The 24,479-nt window shown below is 39.5% G+C and overlaps 1 protein-coding gene across 1 annotated transcript; it reads left to right on the top strand.

The window, feature by feature from the left end:
- Positions 1–831: 831 nt before the first annotated feature.
- On the top strand, positions 832–24,416 carry LOC137134068 (collagen alpha-1(XVII) chain-like). The gene is made up of 47 exons (XM_067518497.1): positions 832–1,203; positions 2,367–2,419; positions 4,769–4,819; positions 4,952–5,059; positions 6,385–6,708; positions 6,844–6,900; positions 7,022–7,057; positions 7,192–7,242; positions 9,009–9,143; positions 10,030–10,590; positions 11,695–11,778; positions 11,868–11,930; positions 12,038–12,196; positions 12,744–12,821; positions 12,918–12,962; positions 13,053–13,196; positions 14,713–15,258; positions 15,386–15,436; positions 15,527–15,544; positions 15,650–15,676; positions 15,784–15,846; positions 15,942–16,046; positions 16,152–16,214; positions 16,704–16,739; positions 17,051–17,104; positions 17,205–17,240; positions 17,317–17,352; positions 17,747–17,791; positions 18,902–18,937; positions 19,037–19,099; positions 19,414–19,479; positions 19,617–19,667; positions 19,790–19,849; positions 19,967–20,035; positions 20,140–20,178; positions 20,332–20,448; positions 20,539–20,658; positions 20,773–20,865; positions 20,979–21,101; positions 21,184–21,303; positions 21,436–21,606; positions 22,222–22,362; positions 22,459–22,671; positions 22,848–23,012; positions 23,133–23,213; positions 23,312–23,395; positions 23,477–24,416. The coding sequence occupies exons 2-47, from the start codon at positions 2,377–2,379 to the stop codon at positions 23,530–23,532; spliced, it is 4,887 nt and encodes a 1,628-aa protein (XP_067374598.1). The 5' UTR covers positions 832–1,203; positions 2,367–2,376; the 3' UTR covers positions 23,533–24,416.
- Positions 24,417–24,479: the final 63 nt, after the last annotated feature.

The following is a 24,479-nucleotide window of genomic DNA, read 5'->3' as shown; positions in this document are numbered from 1 at the left end:
GAAGTGCGTTTTATCAGAAAGGCTGCACAAGCCTTTTTTCAATTCTTTCACCCTCCTGGAAACTGTTGCATGAAACCCAGCCTCTTTCTGTTAGATTTGGCATTATTTAAACTTGCACATAGATGTGAGTGGAGCAGCTCCTCCTCTCTTACTCTGTCTTTGGGGCCATTTGTTTTCCATCACTTGAGCAGATTGGAGTCATGCTGGCTGTGAGTCATGCAGGGTGGGTGGATGTCTACACAGGGTGTGGCGGGTGGGGGATCCTACTGCCACTTGCGGCAGCCAGTGGAGGAATAAAGCCTCTAATTTGGCTCAAAATTGCATAAATGCAAATGAATGGATATGGTACTTTTTATTATAATCATACAGATGGAAACAACTCTTATATTCTCACACATGAGTGTTCCTGTGGTGGAAACCACTTGATACCCCATCTTTGAAAGATAATGATAATTTGTACAGCTGTTGATCCTGTTGCACAGCTGTACAAACATGCCGAGCCCTCTTTTGTGCAGAGATTGTCTTGTAGTTCAGACTTTGAGTTGCATGCTCTTTTTGCTTTTAAAATATACTGTATATGTGGTAAATATTGCATGATTATGTAATAACACAGTGGGTGAAAGCATATAGACTCAATGTTCCGTTTTTCCTTCCAGTGTGCCCACCAGATGTGTTCCAGATGCAACACGATAGATTTACTGCGCATAGTAGATCAGCAAATCCTGACATGGTTTCACTCTTACAATCCCCCCAAAAAGGAAGGGGAAAAAAAAGAAAACTCCCCAAAACACTCCTTTTCCACCTCCTTCCGAAAACCTTTGCCAGTTTCGAGCATGGTGACTAAAACAGCAGCAGCAGCAGCAGGAGGGGTCCATCACGTTACTTTCTCACAGTCCTGTATCTGTCTCTGACAAGTTAATTGGTTTCCTCAAGCGCTATTTTTTTAAATTCAGCATTTCGTGCCGTCTACTACACCTGTTTGCCAAGCTACAGCGCTGATGGGCGCGGCTGGGACGTGTGCCCAAATCTCTGTTTTGACTTGCTCGGGAAAGTTAAGCGAAACGGCACAATAGGACCCAGGACTTTAAGAACATCCCACCGCGGCGCGTCAACTCCAGACCGCATCATATAATCACGTTCTTCTTCCTGTGGACGAGATCAGTCGGTCGGACCTGAGGAGAATTTGCTCGAGTCTGCCTGAAGGTATGGATTACACTCTGGAACAACTTGGGGACTTGAGGTTTTGTGCTGGATGTTGCGGATGTTTTTTTCTCCCTCCTACCTGGCTGTTGCATTTCTGCACTAACAAGTGGTGATGGGCTCTTTTGTTGCGCTGCACATGTGTTGACTTTATGTGATGGAATTGTGCAAAGTCCACTTAACTCTTATTAGATCAATACAATAACTTAACTTGTCTATAAATCTCAGTAGGGGGTTTTGGAGATTATTTTTCTTCCGGTGGTATCTATAGTCTGTTATAGTGATCTCAGGATAGTTTTACGGGTATTTCTGCTGTGCTATTTACATCCCTCTAAATATACTGCAGGACCTGGCCTGCTGTAGCATCAGCCTTTTATATTTGTTCTGCAGGTCAGTAACAAGCTATAATGGAAAGATTTGTACAAGCTCTAATAGTTTACTTAAACATAAACTTTAATAGTTGTTGCACACTACCGGCTGGAAATTGTGATTTGTTTGTCTTGGCTATGAGGAAAGAAGTGAGTTATCGCCCCTGGGAGTATTTACTTGTTTGATAGATGAAGCACATGTAGTTAAATGTCCCTGGCTGGCATGGGTGTGGTGAGAGAATGGTCTTTCAGAGCTGTGTAGCGATCCACTGCCTCTTTTGTTCTTTTGTTAGTTCGGTCTTCAAAGACTCAGAGTAAATTCAAAGTCAGGTAAAATCTATAGATGATGCATTTGAGCTTCAGTGGCCTTTATTGTGGTGTTTACTATTGACATTAGATTTCAATATGTCTGGAAATTACATTTTTTTTTTTAACAATGCGTCAGAGGCAAAGTGGATCCACAGTGTTTTGGCCCACTGCAGAATTAATAGCTGGATGTTCAATTGAAAACTGTCAGCTAAAGTTTTAGTTTATGCTATTAGAAATGTACTCCTGAGACTGATAGGATGATATTTTCTGCCTTCAGTGGTATGACATTTTAATTTGATGCTCTAAACATCGGGTCAAAGGGGTCTGGTCTTTAACCCATCATTCCTGGCATAACTTGACATTTTTGTCCCTTTTCCATAACATGTTAAATGCCATTTAACCACAGTTACTAAAAGAAACGTTTAACCACATTTGGCACAGTATACTGTATGCATCACTGTGGTCAACATTTTATCATCATCTCACCAGATAAGATGGGATGGACGAGTTAACAAGAGAGATGGACGTCTCTGGAGAAAGGGGTGAGAGTTCTTGATTTATGCAATAACCTGCTAATTTGAACCAACATAAAAGCGGAGACTAAAGGCACGATTCACCAAAATCCCTTGCAGAAAAATGTGTTTACCCTTGTAGTTATAAATACGTCCATATACTTTTGGTTTGTTTCTGGCCACGCTAACACAACAGAGGTGAATTAGATTAAATTTATCACGTTCATAGCATTTAAAATAAGTTTGAGAATCACTTAACTTCTATATTGATGCTCAAATCCGCATTTAAAAACCATAAAACACTATGTAGTTATTTTTAGATTCCACTGGATCCTTTTCTTGGGTGGCGCTTTTGTCTCTCTTTTTTGGGGGGCTCACTATCACTAACATCAAAGCATGTCTTCACTGGTGTCCAGTTCCATTTCTCAGGGTGTAAGTCATCCTCTGAGTTTTCCTCCAGTAGTCACAACTCAGTGTAAAAGAACAGCTCATGTTTGCCTAATGTCTTTTGACACAGAGAAAGACGGAAAGGTCACGATGTGCCTGATTACATGTTTGATGCTGTCTGAGAGAAACATATAATCAGCAATTCTGTCCTCTTGTGCTCCTTATTTTGTTCTGAAAGAAAGTTAGTGAATTTTATTTATGTTGCACTTTTCAAACCCCTACTTACTTACAAACTGGAGAAAGAAAAGAAAGAGAGAAGAAACAACAGACAGACAAGAAAATGTGGTTTGAACACCAACACTAGAGTTGGAAGATCGAAGAAATGCCAAAAGCCGTGAGTTTAAAGCTTTATGTGCATTTCTTTGAGTGGTTGTTGGAGCTTGTTCCAATCAGGATGACCTTTAGTTTGGAGCCTTGACCCTTAAACAGACAAAACACCCTAAAAGGAAGGAGGAGGAGGAGGAGGAGGAAGAGGATAAGGAGTAGAAGGAGGAGGCGGCAGCATGAAATTGAAATGGAATTTACGTGATGTATAATTTAATCCAGGAGAACTCAACAGGCTGCAGCTGGAAAACAAGATGCCTCGTAGTGGATGACAAGAGACATACATTTTTTGTTATCTGCCTCCAGACAGTTTATACAAACTATGTTAATATTTCACAGTGGTTCCAAAGGCTGAAGATCTAAATCATTGATTCTGGGTTTATGAGAATAACCGCACACTGTAAAGGAGAGAATATAACTTTTATATTAACAGTCAATTACCAATTGTCAAGAATGAATTCTGAATTCTGAAATGTTTATTATCAACATATTTGCAACTCAAAATTTGCGTTATACGACAACATTTTGTCAATGTTAATGTGGTTGAAATTACTTTTTCCAGGGAAACGTAATTGCGTTTGCAGTTCAGTTGTATAGGAATGTAGTTTTTAGAGGACAGGGTTGGAACATCTGACAGAAAGCTCTGAAAAATTCTAGCTAAGAAAATAGTCAAAATTAAAACAGCGAGACCCCCAGAAAAGACAGACATGTCACATATAATTGATTGTTTTGATTTGTTTTGTACAGTACATTAAATACTTTATTTACTAATGTCCTCTTTCTTATAGGCATCTTTTATAAATCACTTACTAATGTTTTATCAATCCGCTATAAGCCAACAATGAGAACAACTGGTGGCCAAAACCAATAACCTCTGAATTTATAGCTAATTAATGATATAAGAGGGTAGTAGCCATGCAATTTAGCTGTTGTAAGCAATGCAAAATTATTTACAATACACTATAACGTAGTTAAAGCGCGTGTTAATGTACTTTGATATTGATATTTGACTTTGTTGTCCCAAAGGGGAAAATCCTTTTCCACAACACTGCACAACAAACAATAGACACAACAAAATAGCGATTCGGTACTTTCCATGCATTTTATAGTGTGTTGTAACCTGTAATTATAATTTATATACTACTTTTAGGTATTGGTGATGATGACATGAGAGGCTGCAGTGTTTTCCACACACATCAGCAAAAGCAAATAAAAGGGTTATTATTGGGATAATAATGTTCATCCCTTCAGTTGTTATTATATTCACTGCAGTTCAACAAAGTGTCCTACTAGGGGAGGACAAGCAATAATCTTATTAATGGCTTATAACCGATACATGAAAAATTATTAAAGTACTTATGATTAGTTCATAATGGTATTAGATACAGTGTGGCACTAAAATTTCTGCTACAGCTTCACAGTGATGCCGTCTCCACCACGACTGACAGACATCACTGTCTATCAGTGAACATTACATTTTTTAAAAGTGTGTGGACGTGTAAAACTCGTCACTATGTCAGTCACTTAACACTTAGCTTGACACCTGCTAACTGAGGTTGACACACACACTAATAGCAAACAGGTGATAGTTTTCTTTCTTTTCACCAGTTGTGACAGAAAGTCTAACGTCCACAACCAGACTGGCGTCTCTACCCCCAAGTGAGTGTCTTACTTTAAATATTGTCAGTAAACTAAAAACATAATACAATAATTATAGCCAAGGGTTTCCAAAGGAAGTACCCGATGAGTAACAACGTCTCCGTGTTTTGTTGTGTGTCTTCTCGTTGCTAGAGGGAACCAGCGGATCAAATCACAGGAATATGTCCAGCACTGTTGGAGGGCTGGGCTTGGAGAAAAACGTCTTAACCCAGAACAGCAGTGGAACGTATTTCTCCTCATGTGAGAGCAAATTTCCACACGTGGGCAAAAAGTGGGAAGTTGTGGCTTTGTCTTCAGACAAGTTTTGAATCCTTATTGTTACATATTTCACCTTCAGGAGAAAGAAACAGAAGCTAACTTTGACTTTTCCCTCACTTCAGGGGAAACAAACAGGCAGTGGCAGAGAAAGTACTTATGTATTGAAAAGTAAAAGTAGCAGTACCAGACTAGAAATATTTCATTAAAGGGCGACTTCACCAATGTTTAACTTGCTTTCTATGGCTTTAGTTTAGGGTGTAGATGTACATTAATGCTTTTAAAACTTTCGCTGCCTTCCCTATATTAAAATATTTCTCTGCTTGACATCACCTGGAGGAGTTCAGATGATGTCATCTGGGGAATTCTGGAAAAGCAAGTTGACTATGATCACTAACTTGAACAACAAGATGACAAAATCTGAAGTGAAATCCGGAAGCATTTTTAAGCTAGATATAGAGATATTTTCAAATAAGGAAGTCAAAGGGAAGTTTGATGGCATTTATGTACATGTACAACCCTAATCAGAAACAAAAGAAGCAAGTAAAAAAATATGAAGGTGTCCTTTAAAAGTAATTCCTGCATTGAAATCATTACAAGAATAAACTTTAAAAGTTAAGAACTTGGGCTTTTCATGCTATTTTCCATGTTTAAGGTCAATACATGATCTATTTTTTAATAACAGAATATGCACATTAATCCATTACGAAAATAATCATTAGTTGCAGCCTTTGAAAGATAAAATTCTGTTTACATATGTGCTAATAATTCCGTTTCTGAATAGACAGGATTTGTTTGTTTGTTTGTTTGTTTTTTCTAAACTTTTTTTTTTACTTACAATTTTACTCTTAACTACTTTGTATACTTTAGGTTGTCATTTATGTAACTGTTCAAGGTTCAAACAGGTACAATTTATTAAAATGTGCTACATCAAACAGCAACAATAAAATGCTTCTTATAAGCTAATGGATCAGTAAAAATCAAATATTGTTAATCAAGAACTTTTACTTATTTACTTACTGATACTTTAGGTACATTGAGCTGATGATCTGTTACTAACCCACACTTTTCAATACTTGTGATGGGGTGTTTTTACAGTGTGGTGTTGTAATTAAAGGGTGTGAGTACTTCTTCCACAAACGAACAGTCACAAAAACTAGAAGTACCTCAAATATGTAATTAAGTAAAAGTACCCAATAAAAGCCCTGCACTGCTTGCATATTACTTTCATGTGACTCAGACATGCTCCTATTTGTACACTCATACTGTTGCAGGGAATCCAAAAATAACTTGTGTGCACATCCCTGCAGCTTCTGTAGGTGTGAACACCAGCAGCTACAGCTCCTCCTCGGGAGTTTACCTAGCGGGAGACTCCTCAGGAGGAGGCGATGGAGGGGGAAGGTTCTTAGAAATTGAAGGCTTTGGAAGCCGAGGAGGAGGCTACGGAAGCCGAGGAGGAGGAGGAGGAGGAGGAGGAGGAGGAGGGGGGAGCTATCTGGTGAGCTCTGTGTCAAAGGTTAGGTCCAGCTCATCAGGCGGTGCCAGGAGGGGGCAAAATGCTGGCTCAACAGGAGGCCTGTCGCCCACTTCCCGGGAGAGGAAGACCATATCCAGCCGCTCAGGAGGCTATGACGGTGAGACCCTGTTAAAAAACAAGCCCTGGGCAGTTGGTATCGGGTTGCCTAAGACAGAAGATTGAAAAAGCGAAGGAAACTGTCGGGCACAGGGTCTTGTTTTCATTTCTGCTTAACTATTGTGTTTTCTTCTAGGAAGTTCCAGTGCTAATTCCTCTCCAGAATTTACCCGCAAAGATTATGGAAATTATTGTGAGTGAGAATGACAGTTGTATACCATTATATACTTTATGACTTTTCACTATTGCTCAAGCTTTATCCCCAATATGTGCTGATGTGTGTATTTATGTCTTTTTCCTTTCTTTCTTCTCAGGCTCCTCCACCACAAGAGGGAGGAGTGAAAGCAGAGGTATTCCATAATCGTTTTTTCCCTCCTTGTGTCATGAGCTCTGCACTATCTGACTCTCAATTGTCATGGCTAGCGTTTTTTTAAACCAGGATTTCTTTCATGCATTGTGTGTTGTGATTTTTTTTTTTTTTCAGAGAGCGAGATAAGAGCCAGATTGCAAAGTGCCTCTCCCACTCCCTGCAGATGTAAGACCACATGGATCCATTCACTGCTGGTTATGCAATTCCTCACATAGCAACAAAGCATCTTTATTTAAAATTTCAAAGAACCACTTAGAACGGGAAAGAGTTTTTACTGCGGGGTTACTTCAGAGCAACATATTTCTGAATAATGTTTCTGTCAAATGCTTTGGCTCAGTAGTCAGCGTATCCCTCACACATAGGAGATCCCTTCTCTTTAACTTCCCACATGTCTGTCCATGCACTTTCAATTAGAAACACATGTCCAGTTGCCCCAACAGAGGATATACATCAGTGAAAAGAAAAGGGTGAGATTTAAGCCATGAGGATCACGGGTCTGTTTACATTGTGGGGATAAAGTTGGGGAGCAGATTTGTGGTGGCACCAATGGTAAACATGAGTCACTGTTTGCAGCAAAAAGAAGCACAACATTAGGAAGAACTGATTCCAATAGGTGCTGGTCGCTCCCCCTGCTGCTTAAAGTGTACAACTGCTTTAAGTTAGTCCACGTGTTTCAACAGTTAGTCATCGTGTGCCAGCTTAACCCCACCTCCTCTGTGTCTCGGATTGCTGCCGTACTCTTATTTCAGCAGTGAATGTGAAAGGTTTGGTTGCTTTAGTGTGAACAGTAGTGCAAAAATCTGAAGTGAAGCAGAAGAATGTGTCATCTAATACTATTTCACACTTACTGGGGACGGACTGCGCTTTTCACTCCTACAGATGGAAAACAGAGCACATGACCAGACAAGCTGATGCATTATACAGATCATCCAGCAAAAGTAGTAGCAATAGGCCTAATGCATTATTAATAATAATCCTTGAATGGTGCTAATAGGGTCATCCCACTTTTTACTTTTATACCTTTTAAGTTTTGTTGCCATGTTTGTATACTGAAATCACAAATGCAGGATCCTGTACTTCAAAACTGTATTTTTTATAGCATTCCAACTCTCTTTTTATTTAAATTTTAAAAAAGCATTACTTGATCCACAACTGCTGAAAATACTTCATTGCGAGTAAAAGTCCTGCAAGTATTATCACAATAATGACAATTAAAGACTTTTATATTATCACTGCACTCTTTAGCACAGAGACATAAACTAAAAAGCAAAAGTGAGACAGCTGCAGCTACAATCACCTAAAGCTATTTTCTAATTCACTGCTGATGTTCTGAATTATCTGTAACTGAAAAGTATGTGCACCTTTTTGGCCAGCTGACGTTCATGTGGTTCAATCCCTTCACAAGTCTAAATAAGAGATTAACTAATGTTGATATGATAGAGAATAAACAGAGATACTACTAGTACAAAAGGGATACAAAAAGTATTAATATATATTATTATTTACTTTAAATGAACTAAAAGAAAAAAGGGCAAGAAAGGGAAAATATCTACAATAGTGGATATTTTAGGGTTAAAGTTCTGTGAAAAATAAATAAAATTAAAGCACAAAGTTTATCTTGTTGAGCCTGAAAAAGTTGACCTACTTTTTAATTTCTTTCAATCTTACTGCTGCTGATGTTACAGCTCACTGAATTCTCTGCAAACATAGTTAGCGTGGTAGATATTTCTCATTGATCGGTAGTGGAGAACAAGTAGCACTGAATCAGAAACTCAACGTTTTACTGATACTGTACTTTACTGTACTGTACTACTGTACTGAAGTTATTCATTTTTACACTGACTTTCAGACTAAAAAATCACACAAAGAATAATTTCTGGGAGGTGGGGAAGTAATATGTGCAGTGACGTATTGTTTGTGTGGTTTTGCAGGGACAGAGCTGGATGACGTAAAGAAGCTGCTGAAGGGACGCTCCAGCAGCGTCAGCCCCACTCGCACCTCCACCCTGCCGGTCCCTAAAAAGGCCAGCGCGAAAGCCAAGACTGTCTCTGTGGCCACTCAGTCGGGTAGAGTAGATACCCTCACTTTGTCTCCCCTGGGAGATACTATTTATGGGTTTGGATGGCCTCAGTTTGTGTCTCTCATGTGCTACACTAAGCATTTCACAAAACTATTTTCAGAATCCTGAAAGACTCTTCTTCATCTAGACCAAGATATATTTTTCTGCTTCCTTATTAAAATGACATAACTTACCCACTGTGGGGCCCAGTGACAGATCAAAGCTTAATCCATGAGTATAATGCAACTTTTGGAGCATTTACATGAGTATTATAACATACATAAACTCACAATTTGCTCATTTTTGATAACAAATGAAAAGAAATATAAAAAAGCCATATGAAGTTGTCTGAATCCTTCCACAAGAAGAAGAAGAACCAACAGATTTCTCTGTTTCTTTTCTTGAAACTGAAAAAATTGATTTAAAGAAATGTAAAAAATAAAACTCAGAATATTTAAAAAATACAACAAAGGCCAAACCAAAGAAACCCACTTCCCCCGACTGTAAATAGGCTGAATGACACTAATTGTGACACTAATTACGGCAAACATTTATTTTAAAATATCACTATTATACAATTATTTATGATTTTTCTAACAAATCTGTCTAGGCTGTTTTCATTTGTTGTATTATGAGTTTGAGAGTATTGAAGAGAAGAACTGAGTTTCTTCTTGTATTTGTGGAAGTTTCCTAACAAAGCTTAAACTTTAATATTAACAAACAATGAAAACGGTGAAAAATGTTGTCATATAACCTTGCCAGGTATTATTTTACCCCAGAAAAACAGATTTTCTCTTTGACTCAAATTCAAACTCAAAATGAGAGCCACAAACTTGGGTTGGGTTTAGGTGCGAGACCCTAACTTCATGCTTTGTGTCTTTTTTCCCCTGCAGTTTCAACTTTTGGCTCTGGTGTGAGATCAGGTGGATTCAACACGATTGATACAGCAAGCCTGTATAATACTGGTCTAACATCTGGGCAGTTTGATACGGGTGTTAGATCAGGCCAGTATGATATCACTCTGATATCAAGTCAATATGACACAGGTGTAAAATCTGGGCAGCATGATACCAGTCTGAAATCAGGACAGTTGGGTACTGGTGTAAAATCGAGCCAGTATGATGTCTCCCTGAAATCAGGACAGTATGATGCTGGTGTGACGTCAGGACAATGTGATATCAGTCTGAAATCAGGCCAATATGACACAGGTGTCAGATCAGGCCAGTATGATATTGGCCTGAAATCAGCCCAGTATGACAGCAGTTTGAGATCAGGCCACTATGACACATTGGACTCTACACTTCCATCTTTCTCTTGGTCAACCTCCACGCTGCCCTCCACCTCCAACACGGTGGTCGCTGGCAACGCCAGCAGCTACATGTACCAGGTCAGCGCCAACAACATGTCAGGAGGAACTGTGCCACTCAGCACCACCTCACCCTCATCACTGTCAGGTGAGTTCAAATGCCTCTAAAATATTAGCTAAAGGTGAAATGTGGTTGGAATGTTTGGCAATGCCTTTGTCTCTGTTCATGCTATATAATCTAGAACAAAGTACAAAAAGTTTTTTTACCTTGCAATTATTTGTTTATTTAATGGCAAAAAAAAGACATGGGCAATACTAAGTACCTCCTTACTGCTTCCTCAGGATTTAAGAGGGTGAGCTGCAGCCAGGTGCTGCTGATCATAAGCCCTTAAATTAATTGATCATCAGCAGGTGACCAGATGTCTAAAACACTGGTCTGGACCATCTAAGTAATAAAGAAACAATTGTTGCTGTGCGTCAATCTAGAAAGAATTATAAAACAATTTCCAAACAATTTGGACTTGTTCTACAGTGGGAAAGGTTATTCACAAGCATTCAAAACAGTTGCCAATCTTCCCAGGAGTGGACATTCCAGCACATTCACCCTGAAGTCAGACCATGCAATACTCAGAGAAATCCAAAAAAACCCAAGAGCTACATGTCAGATGCTACAGGCCTCACTGAGCATATTAAAGTCTGTGACAGCACATTTAGCCGAAGAATGAACAAGTACAGTTTGTCTAATCGTTCTGTATCAGAATGGCTGTTAAGTAGTGCAGACCTCAACCCAATTGAAATGCTGTGGCGTGACCTTAAGAGAGCTGTGCAGAAGTTAATGCCCAAAAACCTCAATGAACTCAAGCAAAGTTCTAAAGAGGAATGGGCCAACATTCCTGAATAAGTCATACAGGAAACGATTACCTCAAGTTATTGCTGCTAAAGGTGGACTTACAAAATTTTAATACTTGGAATGGCCCACATTTTTTTTCTTTTTGGCTTCATTTTTGCTAAATACGGCATGGTGAAAAAATGCTCTGAGGTTGTATTTACCCAATAAAATAATGATATTTTGCACTAAAAACATAAAATTAAATGGGGGGATGCTAACTTTTGCACATGACTGTTTTCTAGATAAATGAATCTATTTCTCTGGCAGAATATGGTTACGTTCCTTTTTTGTGATTATTTGGATAAACATGTCAGGTGTGAGTTACTGTATTCAGTTAAAATCAAGCCCCGCACTTCTGTTTAGTTTACGGCTTTCAGAATAATCTGGCACCCACCTCTGGCAGTGTGCTCACAAGCAGTGGAGCCAACATAAATGCACACCTGGGAGGTATGACAAAACTAAATAACAAATATTGTGCCAAAATGGCTCCTTTCTAATGTGAGTATTCACCTGTTTATGTGTGTTTCTGTTTACAGGTTATGGGGTTCAGAAGAATGTGTCAAATGGTGGTGGTGTCATCAGCACAGGAGTCTCAACAAGTACGTCCACAATGAAAGTGTGAAACTTTTCACTGTCATAATAATTCTTAAATTCTATAAATATGACCTATCAAATAATGCTTCCTGTCTTTTCTTGCTGTTGTCAGCCACTAGATCCCAAACTGATGATGCACTTATGAAAGACTATAAGTTCTTGATCTCTGATAAGGAGAACGTTACAGCTAAGAAAGACACAGAAATGCTCATTTTGGCAAAAGACAGCGGGAAGCTGTTCACCAGCACCGGCAGCAGCGTTCATGTAGGAGGTGAGTCAGAGACACACAATTCTGCCGCCTTCTGGAGAAACGGGGATTTATCAAGGTGTTTATTCTAGACTACATTTTTGGTTGCCAAAGGCTGAATTACCGAAACAGACACGGGCTCAGGGTTTTCAGAGCCCCTGCTCATTTTATTTGGGTCTATGTACTGTGATTTAAAATGTTAATTTGATAAGATTAAGATAAAGCTTTATTCACCACACTGTGAGGACATTTTCATGTTACAGCTGCAAAATGTGCAGATGTGAGACAAAAACATTTTGTGCAGTATGAAACAAAAAATACACATTTTTTGTTTAGTTTCATAAAATTCTTAATTTTTGCTAATTATTGCTATGAACCCGATGCTACTGAGTTTGTTGGCATTTCTGGTTAAAAAATGGTAATTTTTCTCCTTGTGTGTTGTGTGCACATGTGTTGCCTGCTTTAAATTGCATATTGTGAGTTGTCTCACTCCTAAAGAGCTTCGATTTCCATGCCTGCTCACTAAATAAAATACAAGTAGTGTGTAAGAAAAGTATTTGTATCTGTACAGGTTCACTGTCAGGAGATTCATTAAAAAAAGAGCTTATTTCAAGCTACAGTGAGAGAGTCCCACTGAAGACAGAGACAAGTGAGTGGTTTACTGTGAGTAGTCTTTAAAACATCTTAGACACATACAATTCATTTGATTCTAAAAATAATTAACATGTATTTTATTCATATTCAGTTGGATCATCTGGAGTTATAATGAAAGACAAAGCCACCTATGCAGGTATTTTTACCTTTTTGAAAACATAGTTCTGAAATTGACAACTATTTTAGTGTTTGAAAGTGAGAATTGTACTCTCTACTCCGTCCTCAGAGATTCACAGAGACAGCGGGATCTTTGGAGGTGGAGGATTTTGCTGTTGCTCCGACGCGTGTTGCTCCTGGTGGAAATGGCTGCTGGGTCTTCTTCTTCTCTCCCTGCTCCTGCTGGGACTCTTGTTTGGCCTTATTGCACTGGGTAACATTCACTTATACAACACTGTGAGATTAAATTGTGAAAAAGAAAAACAGACCCAAATATAAACCCTTAGGAGTCTTCACATACTCCCTGGTGCTGTTCTGCAACACATTGCCTGGGAATGACACCAATAAAAATGTGTGTTTCAGGTTTTACAGTCTGGTGAACATTATTTCACAGTACTGCTAAGACCTGTGACACAGTAAATGTACTGCCCTCCCTAGAAATCTGATCTCTGGGTACTATCCCACTCCCTTAAAGTCAGTCTGTTATTCATTGTGTGTGGAGCAGCTCCAGGAATAGTTGCCTGATGACATTAGAGACCCTAGTTTATTTTTCTGCTGCTTGTTGATTGATGTGCAATAATGCTGACAAAATGAGACATAAAAGAACCTGAAATAACATTTGCAACCTCTTTACTTAGATCTACACATGTGCCCATCAAAACCAGTTGAGAAGTTAAGCAAGTAAAAAACAACAAGTTAAAAGTTTATTTCTAAGTCAATTATGACCCTAATGACTGGTTTGTGAACTTGTGGCTCTGTAGCAGAGGTTTTCAAACTGTGGAATATTTTTAAAAACTGTAATAAAACGAGCACGAATTAATAAACAGTGACTCCTCATTGTAAGTGCAGAGTTTGCTTGAGAATCACAGTAACCCAGTGATAGTTGCTCCACATTAATGAAACTTGATGAAGAGTTGAAGTAGTTTGGCACTCTTTCAATGCTCACCACATGTTTGCTATAACCTAGAGAAATACATGTCTAAAAAGTAGTTCAAGTTGTTGCCCAGAGCTAACTCACTGACTCTTTGCAAATAATACACTTCCTTTTGGACACATCAAACCTAAAAACCTCTGCTCTTACCACGATTATCATATATCATATTTGTTTTCTTTGTTCCTTTTGAATAAGGTCTTTAGAGATCTGACAAAAGCTATAGCAGTGTGTTGTGGGTAAAGTGGCTGCTAAAGAGCCGAACAGACAACACAAAGAGAGACTTCGTAAGAGCTGTGCCTATTTAAAGCACTGTTATGAAAAATGTTGTTAAAGCTGTGCAATATAGTAGTAAAATGTATATAATAATAATTATACAATCATTAAAATAAATAATGAAAATATATATAAAAATAATAATTACTGCAGTTTTCAGATTTTAGATTATGCTGATTATTTCTTTTATTGAACAGCAAATTGCCAGTTTGTTTTATTCTACTCGATCGGTTCTGTTCTGTTGCAGACTAGTTTGATAAATGTTTAAATACATTTTTATTTATATGAATTCACCTGTGCTTTAACACACAGATTTAAGTAAACATTAACTGACTTGGTTCTTGGACTTAATCCGTGATCGCACTAATCAAATTAGGTGATAAAGAATCATGACCTTGACAGATAAGTCCTTTGTGTGAGAAACATTGCATTATTTTGTCAATTACAGGCTGAAAATAATTTCTCATGTATGAATGTCTTTGTGTCTGCTGTGTGCACATTCTAACACATACTCTTTTCTCAGCTGAAGATGTGAGAAAGCTGAAGAATCAAGTGGCTGCACTAGAAGCCAAGTCCTCAGCCTTTTCTGCTCGGACCAGTCACATCAACACCAATGTGGATGGTGGAGGAGCCGGCCACACTGACAACTCATTACACCTGGGTTTTGGAGGTGCAGGTAGAGGCTCAGGTGGCTCTTCCAGCGACTCCTTCAGTAGCAATAGCATTGATATGACCAGTAAAACCGGTTTTGATGGGGCTGCTGGAACCGGTGTGGCTGCTGGAACCGGTGTGGCTGCTGGAACCGGTGGGGCTTCTGGAACCGGTGGGGCTTCTGGAACCGGTGAGGGTTCTAGAACCGGTGTGGCTGCTGGAACCGGTGGGGTTTCTGGAACCGGTGTGGCTGCTGGAACCGCTTGGGCTTCTGGAACCGGTGTGGCTGACAGGTCCGGTGGTACCAGTGCCAGCAGCAGTGGTACCAGCGTAAGTGGAAGATACATAGACACAGTCTTCCTTCAGCAGGAAATCAGCAGAATGCTAACTGTTGAAGTGCAGTCACAAGCATTCAAAGGTATACACACACACACACACACACACACACACACACACACACACACACACACACACACACACACACACACACACACACACACACACAGCATTCATGTTCACCAAATTATTGTTTTCTGTTTTCTCAGCTTTATTAGCATCCTCAGTGCAGGCAGAGAGAGGATTGCCTGGGCCTAAAGGTGAAACTCAAATACTTTGAATACATGTTCTTTCATAAAGTCTCATCATATACATCATCTTAATTTATGTTTATATTTTATTCTGTTTAGGGGACTCTGGATCTAGAGGTCAGGAGGCAAAATCATTAACTGTTGAAAGATGATTTTTATGATTTTAAACTCTGATTCAGTTGTGAAGTTGTTCTGAATGTTTGTTACCTTTTCCTGACACAGGGGAACCTGGTTTCCCTGGAATTCCAGGTGAGAAATGATGGCAAACATTTTGTTTGAATACTTAAAATATGTTTTTCCTTATTTATTGTATGAGGTCATGATGTCATTTCACTCTCTGTGACCTCTGACCTCAGGTAATCCAGGTGCAATGGGACATGCCGGCCCCGAAGGTCCTAAAGGACAGAAAGGAAGCCCAGGTACAGAGAGCACTTCAGCTCAAATTGCATTATGCTAGAACATGGTCTGACTTGTATAAAATGAGTGACTATCTGTGTGTAAAATGTCTGAACAGGTGAACAGGGACAGGAGGGGCTACAAGGTACCAGGGGTCGGGAGGGTCCACCTGGCCCCAGAGGTGAGCCAGGGGCTTCAGGATTTGGACAGAAAGGTGAAAGAGGTATGGCTCAGATTCACAGCAGTGACAGAGCTTGTGTGTAGTTTATTAATTAATTTTGCATCTCAGAAACCCTGTGTCATGAGCTCATGTGTGTGGTTCATACAGGTGCTCCTGGAGATCCTGGTATTCCTGGCCTTATGGGACCTCCTGGCACAGCTGGACCAAAAGGTGGTTTTTCACATAAGCTACAAACAAAGACATCTGAAAGAAACTGTTTTCTACTTGATGCTGTGAAAAGCACCCACTGCAACAAATGGCATTTTGAGAATAAGGCCAAATTTACAGTCATATTCCTCAGGATAAAACTCATATCTGTAGTGTGACATATTTAAGTATAATATAAATAAAGTTCAAAAGCATCCTCTACATGTTACGCTACATTGTGTTGACATTTCACACCAGTTTTACACACCATAATTATACAGATTCACCCCCATTCTCTCCATATACCTCACTGCATTTTTCACTGGTCATTATTTTCAGATTTCACTTTGGCATTTTTCAACTTTGTGCTGTTTTTACTTTTTCTTTTTTTTTAAAAAACAGTACCATTAACTCTGTGTAGTTTACTTTGTATGCTGGCACGCATGGCTAATAAAACAGATGAATATATTCTGATGTGCTTTCCCCTTTAATCACTATTTATTATTTTTCCAGGCCCACCTGGAGCTCCTGGGCCTTCTGGACCACCAGGTAATTTTCTCCCTCTTTTACTGATATAAATCGATTAGCCACAAAATTAACACTACCACCACTGGTAGTGGTTAAAATCAGCTCAAGTTTTAGCTACAGTGTTGCACTGTAATATTCGATTTGTGTACTTCTAAGACTTGTGCACAAAGTGTATTACATTTTGCTGTATATTTGGCTGTGTAGCTGTAGACTGCTCAGAGTGACTGATCATTACAGCTATTAAACAGTTAATCAATTTAAAATTTACCTTCACAATCTATACCACTACTACTACTACAATTACCTAATGCATCTTACATGAACTGTTACAGGTCATCCAGGTGCTGCAGGGTTCCGTGGCGAGGCAGGGCTACCTGGGCCTAAAGGTAAATCACATGGACACTGTTCATTTTTTTAAAACACCAAAATAAACTGTTAATATAGTTAATTTACAAACTCTAATATCCCCCTCTCCTCACTCTGCAGGTGACAGAGGGCTTGTTGGATTTCAGGGACCTAAAGGTTTGTTGTGACCATATCAGGTTTTTAGCATGTTATAGAGTTGGTGACTGTTTTAACCATAGTTTGTTTATTTTAGGTGAAACTGGTGACAGAGGTCCCAGAGGTCTGCAAGGTCAGTACAGCTCTGTGAATTAAACTATACACTCAGCGGCCTCTATGTTAGGTATGCCTGTTTACCTGCAACTATCTAATCAGCCAATTGCATGGCAGGAAAAGCAATGCATTTAGGCATGCAGACACAGTCAAGATGATCTGCTAAAGCAGTGATAGCATCATCCAGTGATAGCAGTTCTCTGGGTAAAAATGTCTTGTTGATGCCAAACAGTTAGGGTGATGTTTCCAGCATCTTCTTAAATCTATTTATCATAAACAACCAAGGCAGTTCTGACATTACAAGGGGGTCCAATAAAGTTCTAGCTAATAAAGTGTGAGTGAATTTGCTTCAGTCACATCAGCATGTTGCATATTTTCTGTAGTTTTCCTTATGCAATTTTTTAACTCCTCAGGTGAAACTGGTTTACCAGGCCCAGCTGGAGCGAAAGGGTCAATGGGTGAGTCAGATTATAGTTTTGTGCCTAAGTGTGCCGCTGAGCATTCTGGGAAATCCGCTTAATCAAAGTAGGGGAAGGTACAGTAAGTACATACATTTAATGAAGTAGAATTGTTGGGTACTCATGCTTATAGTATTTTAAATCTTGAGCAGCATGGTGATGGAGTGGTAAGAACTGCTGTCTCACAGCTAAAAGGTCCCTGTTTGGAATCCTATTTTCTGTTTTGAGTTTTCAGGTTCTCCCCTTGCTTGCGTGTGTTTCCACTGAGTACTTTGGTTTAATCCCACAGTTCAAAGACCTGCTTGTTAGGTTAATTGGCGACTCTAAATTGCCCATAGACGTGAGTGTGAGTGTGAATAGTTGTCTGCCTGTGTATGTCTCTCCGCTTTGGCCCTGAGATAGACTGGCAACCTGTCCAGGGTGTACCTCGCCTCTTGCCCAATGACAGCTGGGATAGGCTCCAGCCCCCTGTGACCCTGAACAGAATAAGGTTACAGATAATAGAGGGATATTTCCAGTTTCTGCTACTTAATAACCAACTAAATTACTTTGGAAGTTAAGATTTTATTCCTGGACTGAATCATTTCTTTCTCTTTGCTTTCCATGCCTTCTCTCTAACTTAGCCTTTTGCTTGCTTTGTTCTTCACTTTTAAGTTGCTTTGGATAAAAGTGTCTTCTAAACTGTAAATGTAATAAACAGTAAGTATAACTACCTGGCTGTATATAAATAGTAAAACTATTTCCACTTCTTGCAGCTAAGACAGTGAGATGCTTTACTGCAACAGTATTAACACTCTAATATTGTCATAAAATGTATAATAATATTATTTGTAGGTGTCCTTTTTTACGCTGAACAAGTAGATACTTTTGGTACATTTTACTACCTTTTCTGTTTTTTTACTTAAGTGGGAAAGCATGGCCTTTAGTTGGTCTTTGATATCGTTCCTCTTCTCTTGAGTAGTAGGTGCTAGTTGGTTCAGATTCGACATCTGTTTGACGTCTCGATGTCTGAGCCATTTAGAACAAAAATGCCCCCCCCCCCCCAAAAAAAATTAAAATTTTAGAGTGATTTATTGATTCTATATTTAATATTTTCATATTTGTCATCAGGGCTTTCTGGACAAATTGGTGCAAAAGGATCAAGAGGTAAATGTACAGATTTTATATGCGCAAGGACTTGCCTTTGCAGATTACACAACTCTTCTTCAAATCACCCAAAATGATCTGGTAATGTGTGGCCATCAGGTGACCAAGGACCTGCTGGACCCCCTGGACTCAGAGGTCCTCCTGGAGAGCCTGGACTTACAAGTAAGCTAAACCTGATGTAACTCTTACAACACTTTAACTTAGTTATAAAATCCAGCTCAATGATTTGTCTAATACATGCAATCTCACTTGTTGATAGAGAGATAGTAAATGGTGCTTAGAAGAAAATTTGCTGAGCACACACTATTAATCATAGTACAACATTTAATTGTCACTTGTGACCAAAGTGTTCACTTTTTAGTAAAAGTTCAATTCTGTAGTTGCACAAGGAAAAATTATTTTTATCTCATTTTGTCAGTTTCGGTAGCCCATTAGTCTTTATTAAAAATTATATGTGTGTTCCTTTATTGCTGTAGGCCACTTTGGTTCTGTTGGAACCTCAGCGGGGCTACCCGGCCCACCTGGGCCTCCTGGACGCCCAGGTAAATAAGAAGCATATGCTGTCCTCCAACAATATCAAAAACGTCTTCTTTAATGATTTAGTAGCACTGTTTAGACATTGGAAAATGGCCGCCATACGCTGCATTATAATACTGACTTTTAAAATTTTTCTTATCAGGAGATTCAAGACAAGGACCTCCAGGACCACCTGGGCCTCCAGGTCAGCCAGGCAAGTATATCAGCTCATCAGATGCACAATTCCAATATTCCGTTCTGATGTGACAGGATTGAACAGTGTGCCTTTACACAGTACCTTTATATTAAACATTAATCAGCATTTCTGCTGTTTAGGTTATGGAAGACAAGGACCTAAAGGGGAAAAAGGAGATTCAAGCTTTGTATCCAGCTCTGGTATTAATCTAAACTCGTGCTCGATCTAAAATGAGTTGCATACAGTCCATAAGCAGCAGTTACAAAAAACAAAAATTCACAGTGAAAACAATGATTATAACACTGCTCTTCTTATAGGGAGAATGTATTCTGGACCACCAGGACCACCTGGGCCCCCTGGTCAACCAGGACCACAAGGAATCAAAGGTAACATCACACTGAAATTGTGTCAAGGTTTTGTTGTCAGTATTTCAGATTAAACACTGTATGTTTCACTTGACAATAATGGTTTGTTGTCTATCATGTTCAAGGGGACACTGGAGATCGTGGTCCTCCAGGCTCATCAGCAGGTACAGATCTAAAGAGAAATAATAATTGAATTTTGTCTTTATGATAACACACTCACACTCAAGTCTGTTTTATCTAGTAAAAAAACAGTTAACAATCTGTTTTATGAGTCCTTATGTTTTCTTCAAGACCTTCACTATCAGATTTCTCCTCAGGTTCAGTTTCATTCACCTCAGGCCCCCCTGGTCCCCCAGGCCCTCCTGGTCCTCCAGGCCAGCCAGGGTCCTTTGCTTCTTCTAGTGAGATGTACCAGTACATTGGTGACTATTTAAGTAAGAGTTTTTCTGGAGCAAGGTCACAGGCTTTCAGGGGACAAAACAGCTTATTAACATGTTTTTTGTTTCTTTTTTTTCTCCATACAGGTCGAAATAGACAGGTCGGTATCCCTGGACCTCCAGGTCCACCTGGGCCCCCGGGAAGCCCTGGAACCTTCTCAGGCTCTCTTGAGGAGATCTCTTCACGTGTCATTGCATATCTGCAACGTAAGCCTGCGCTTTTACCCCTAATTCATATTACCAACACATAGATTTAGGAGAACATGTTTATGGAGCATAATTGGTAAAATAAAGACACCATAAAGTGTTTTTTCATTTCAGGTCAAGGCTCAGGCATCTATATTAGTGCTCATGGTTCTTCAGGAACTGGCTCTGGATCTCTGACAGTCAGTGAGCTCATCGCCATGCTTCAGAGTAAGTACAACATATATTGTAATTCTGCATTTTTACAGAGGTCCACTGCCTATATGTCAAGTCATTAGACTGTGAAGATGCTAAACTATGTCTTTTTGCTGTGATCTGTCTAGGAGATGAGGTAAGGAGATATTTGTTGGGAATAAGAGTACAAGACGTATCGGGTACTTCAGGAGGATTTTCAGGCACTTACAGTGTACAGGAGATCGCCAGATATGTCTTTAACATCATGAATGGTGAGCACAGCTTGCAACAGAATACACTAATTCTGGGACTGGTGTTTGAACTTCAATCAAATGCAGGTATTTTTCATTTCAGAAAGAGGGATTGCTAGAGGTCCACCTGGACCACCTGGGCCACAAGGTCCTCCTGGGCCTCCTGGTGTAGGAGGTGCTGGATTTACCACTGCTACGATTGACTATTCTGCACTGATAAGTAGTAAGATGTTATTTCCTTTGACTGTTGACAGGCCCTGAGCCTAAATCACCTGTAGAGTGAAAACAAACTGTAAACAAAATGTGCATTTAAACCTTCTTAATCACTCGCCATCTTCACTGTTTCCTTACCCAGACTCAGACTTCCGGTCATGGATTAGCTCTGCTGTAAAACAAGGTCCTCCTGGTGTTCCCGGGTTACCTGGACCTCCTGGTCCTCAGGGGCCACCAGGAGTCTCTACTGCCACTGTGTATGGAGCGGGAGGCCGTGGTTACAGCTTCGAGGACATTCAGCGTTACCTGCAGGGTGAATCTAAACAACTTAATTCATTCCAGCTGTGATGATTGTAGTTAAATGTATCTCTAACAATGAGAGATTATTAATAGTTCTCGTTGTTACAGGTAAAGCTAATAAACATATTTAAGCAGAAATCATTGCTCTTCTTTAAAATTAGTCAGTAGTGCGACCCTCACTTAAATGCCTTTGAAAGCAAACATCTCTGCAGATCTGCCAGTGTTGTCCAGTCAGTCTGTGTCATCTGAAGCTTCCACCTGACCTCCATACATTTGATGTTGGAGCATGTTTCTATACATATAATGTTACAAACTGTAACTTTAAGAAGCTACTTTTTCAAATCCCATGACTCAACAGTGATGTCACAGTACTGTGTACTGATGCCAGTTTTACATACATCACTGCAATTAGGTGAGAACTGATGTCAAGAAAACCCACTTTCAGGAGGGTGTTAGGTTACTCTTTCAATTTAACAGTAACAGATTTTGTCATTTTGACCACAGACATTTGTTCACCTCCCACCCCCATTAAACATTTATAGGTTTGCAGTTGTTGTTTTTTTTGTTGTTGCTGTGCATGTGTAGAATTTATAATGACAAAAATGTTCAAAAATTCATTCTTGCTCAGGTCCTGGCTTCAGAGGTCTTCCTGGTCCTCCTGGTCCTCCTGGGCCACAGGGTCCACCAGGCAGCTCCACTGGATTGGTTTCCTACAGTGGAAACTTCCCTCGGGAGAGAATCCGTACTGAAGTTCAGGAATATCTAAACAGTAAGCTTTTGTACCAACACCACAAAGACAGATTAAGGACATTTTCTTCTAACAGCACAGATGAGTGTAGACATCACAAATGAACTTTATTTTCAGGTGACAGTGTTCGTCGTGCCATCACTGGACTTCCAGGGCCTCCAGGACCAATAGGTCAGAAAGGAGAACGTGGAGATCCAGGCTACATACAGAGCCACAGTTACTCTCAGTCAAATTCCCGCGTCAGCTCTGATAGTGGGGTTGATGTCAGAAGGCTCAGTGAGACACTGGATTACTCCAATGTCGCCTTGAAAGTTACAGACTACATCAAGAGTGAGTTGATTATAACTCTTTACTCCTATTATTTTAATTAGAGCTATATGTTTGAAAGATACACTCCAAGTTTTGGATTCAGTAAGTTAGCTGTGTGCTACAACTTAAACCTACTTCACTCTCTACACATCAGTGGGCAAACTGCTGCTAACGGTTAAGTGTTTTCTAACCTGTAGATCAAGGCCTGCTGCAGGAGTACCTGGTCGAAGGTCCTTGGAGGGCAAATGTCAGAGCGATTCAAGGCCCTGCTGGTCCACCTGGCCCACCTGGACAACCTGGTCAGAGCCGTGTCATCGGAGCCTATGGCAATGTCACAGCTGACCTTATGGAATTCTTCAGAAGTAAGAATACCGAGTCAAGATTTTCCATATACAATAAAAGAAAACTATCCTGACTTTTGTAAGAGTTGGTGGAAAATGTTGTATCATCACAAATAAATCTGTACTTTTGGTTTTGCACAGCTTATGGCACCATACCCGGCCCACCAGGAAGCCCTGGACTAAAGGGAGAAAGAGGGTACCCAGGACCAAGAGGAGAGAAGGGTAAGTTTAAACAGAGCTGTTGGAAAAACAGCAGATTTTCCAGAGTAGTGCTTTAGTAGAGTGACAGAGGGAGCCAATCCAAAATTCTTTATTTACAGGTGATCCTGGACGCACTGGTTTACCAGGACTACCAGGGGGATACACTGTCCAAACTTCACACAGAGTGCAGAAGAGGGATGCAGGTAAAACAATCACAAAGTTGACAAACCACATAAAATTGTTTAACAACTTTCTGCTACATACATTTTTTCTGTCCATTACAGGCAGTAAAGCAGGTGTTCGTCGTCAGCAGCATCGCCGTCAAACCAACGGTGGCTAAGGGGTTATGATACTGCTCGATCATGTCAGATTTCACTTTAATTTTACTCATCTTTTATTAGGTGTTCCACTGTAGCAATGCAAGTAGTCAAAATGCTCCTGTAGAAATGTCAGAAGATAAGAAAATAAAAACGGTCAAAACATGGATCAGTCTCTTTTCAACAACTTTAATAGAAGTATTGACTGAGACACTGGTCAGTGTTTTCCTGACATACGTTTTTGACATGTGGGTGTACAATGTTTACTTTGCTTTATTAGAAGTTTGCATTCAAAGCTTTTTCAGGGGCGGCTTTGTTTAAGAGAGCAACCATTTTTTAAAGTGATAATTAGCTATTGCTGATATTTTAATTGCACTTTGCATTTTTTTTCCAAAGCTTTTGTCAGTTAAGTATCTGGTGTACTTTTTTTGATTAATTTTTTTTTTGAGGATTATATTGTATTGAGGACTATGTAAGTGTTAAATGTTGAAAGGTAACAGTATAGTCATATTAGTCATATAAGCCAACTTCCAGCCAGCCTTAGGACCCCTGGCAGTTATCGAATCACACCATACAAATTATTATACAATTAACATTCTATAAAGGAAAGCATCATTATCTGATCTTGACACAGTCCCAGTCAGGTTGAAAGCCATTTATGCATAAGGGTGGGGTAAGTTGGTAGAAGGGGGTTGGGATGAAGGTAAATGTCACTGATAGCTGACTCAATCACTTTGAAATGACTGATTGCATTGTATATTTTTGTATACGAGCACATCAAAATTGATATATTTTCTTTATACCCTTAAGTGTTGAAAAGATTAAATTATAAACTGTTCCCAGAGTATGTTTTAAATGATTGACCATATTGACATTTAATCGACACACAAATAAATCTATTTTTGGACTTGTGAGTCTTTATATTTGTATCACCAAATTGCTCTGAAATTTGTTTTCAGACCATTAAAAA

Source organism: Channa argus, chromosome 1, assembly GCF_033026475.1.
Source record: "Channa argus isolate prfri chromosome 1, Channa argus male v1.0, whole genome shotgun sequence".
Taxonomy (NCBI): domain Eukaryota; kingdom Metazoa; phylum Chordata; class Actinopteri; order Anabantiformes; family Channidae; genus Channa; species Channa argus.
This window is presented reverse-complemented; position numbering and strand designations above follow the sequence as displayed.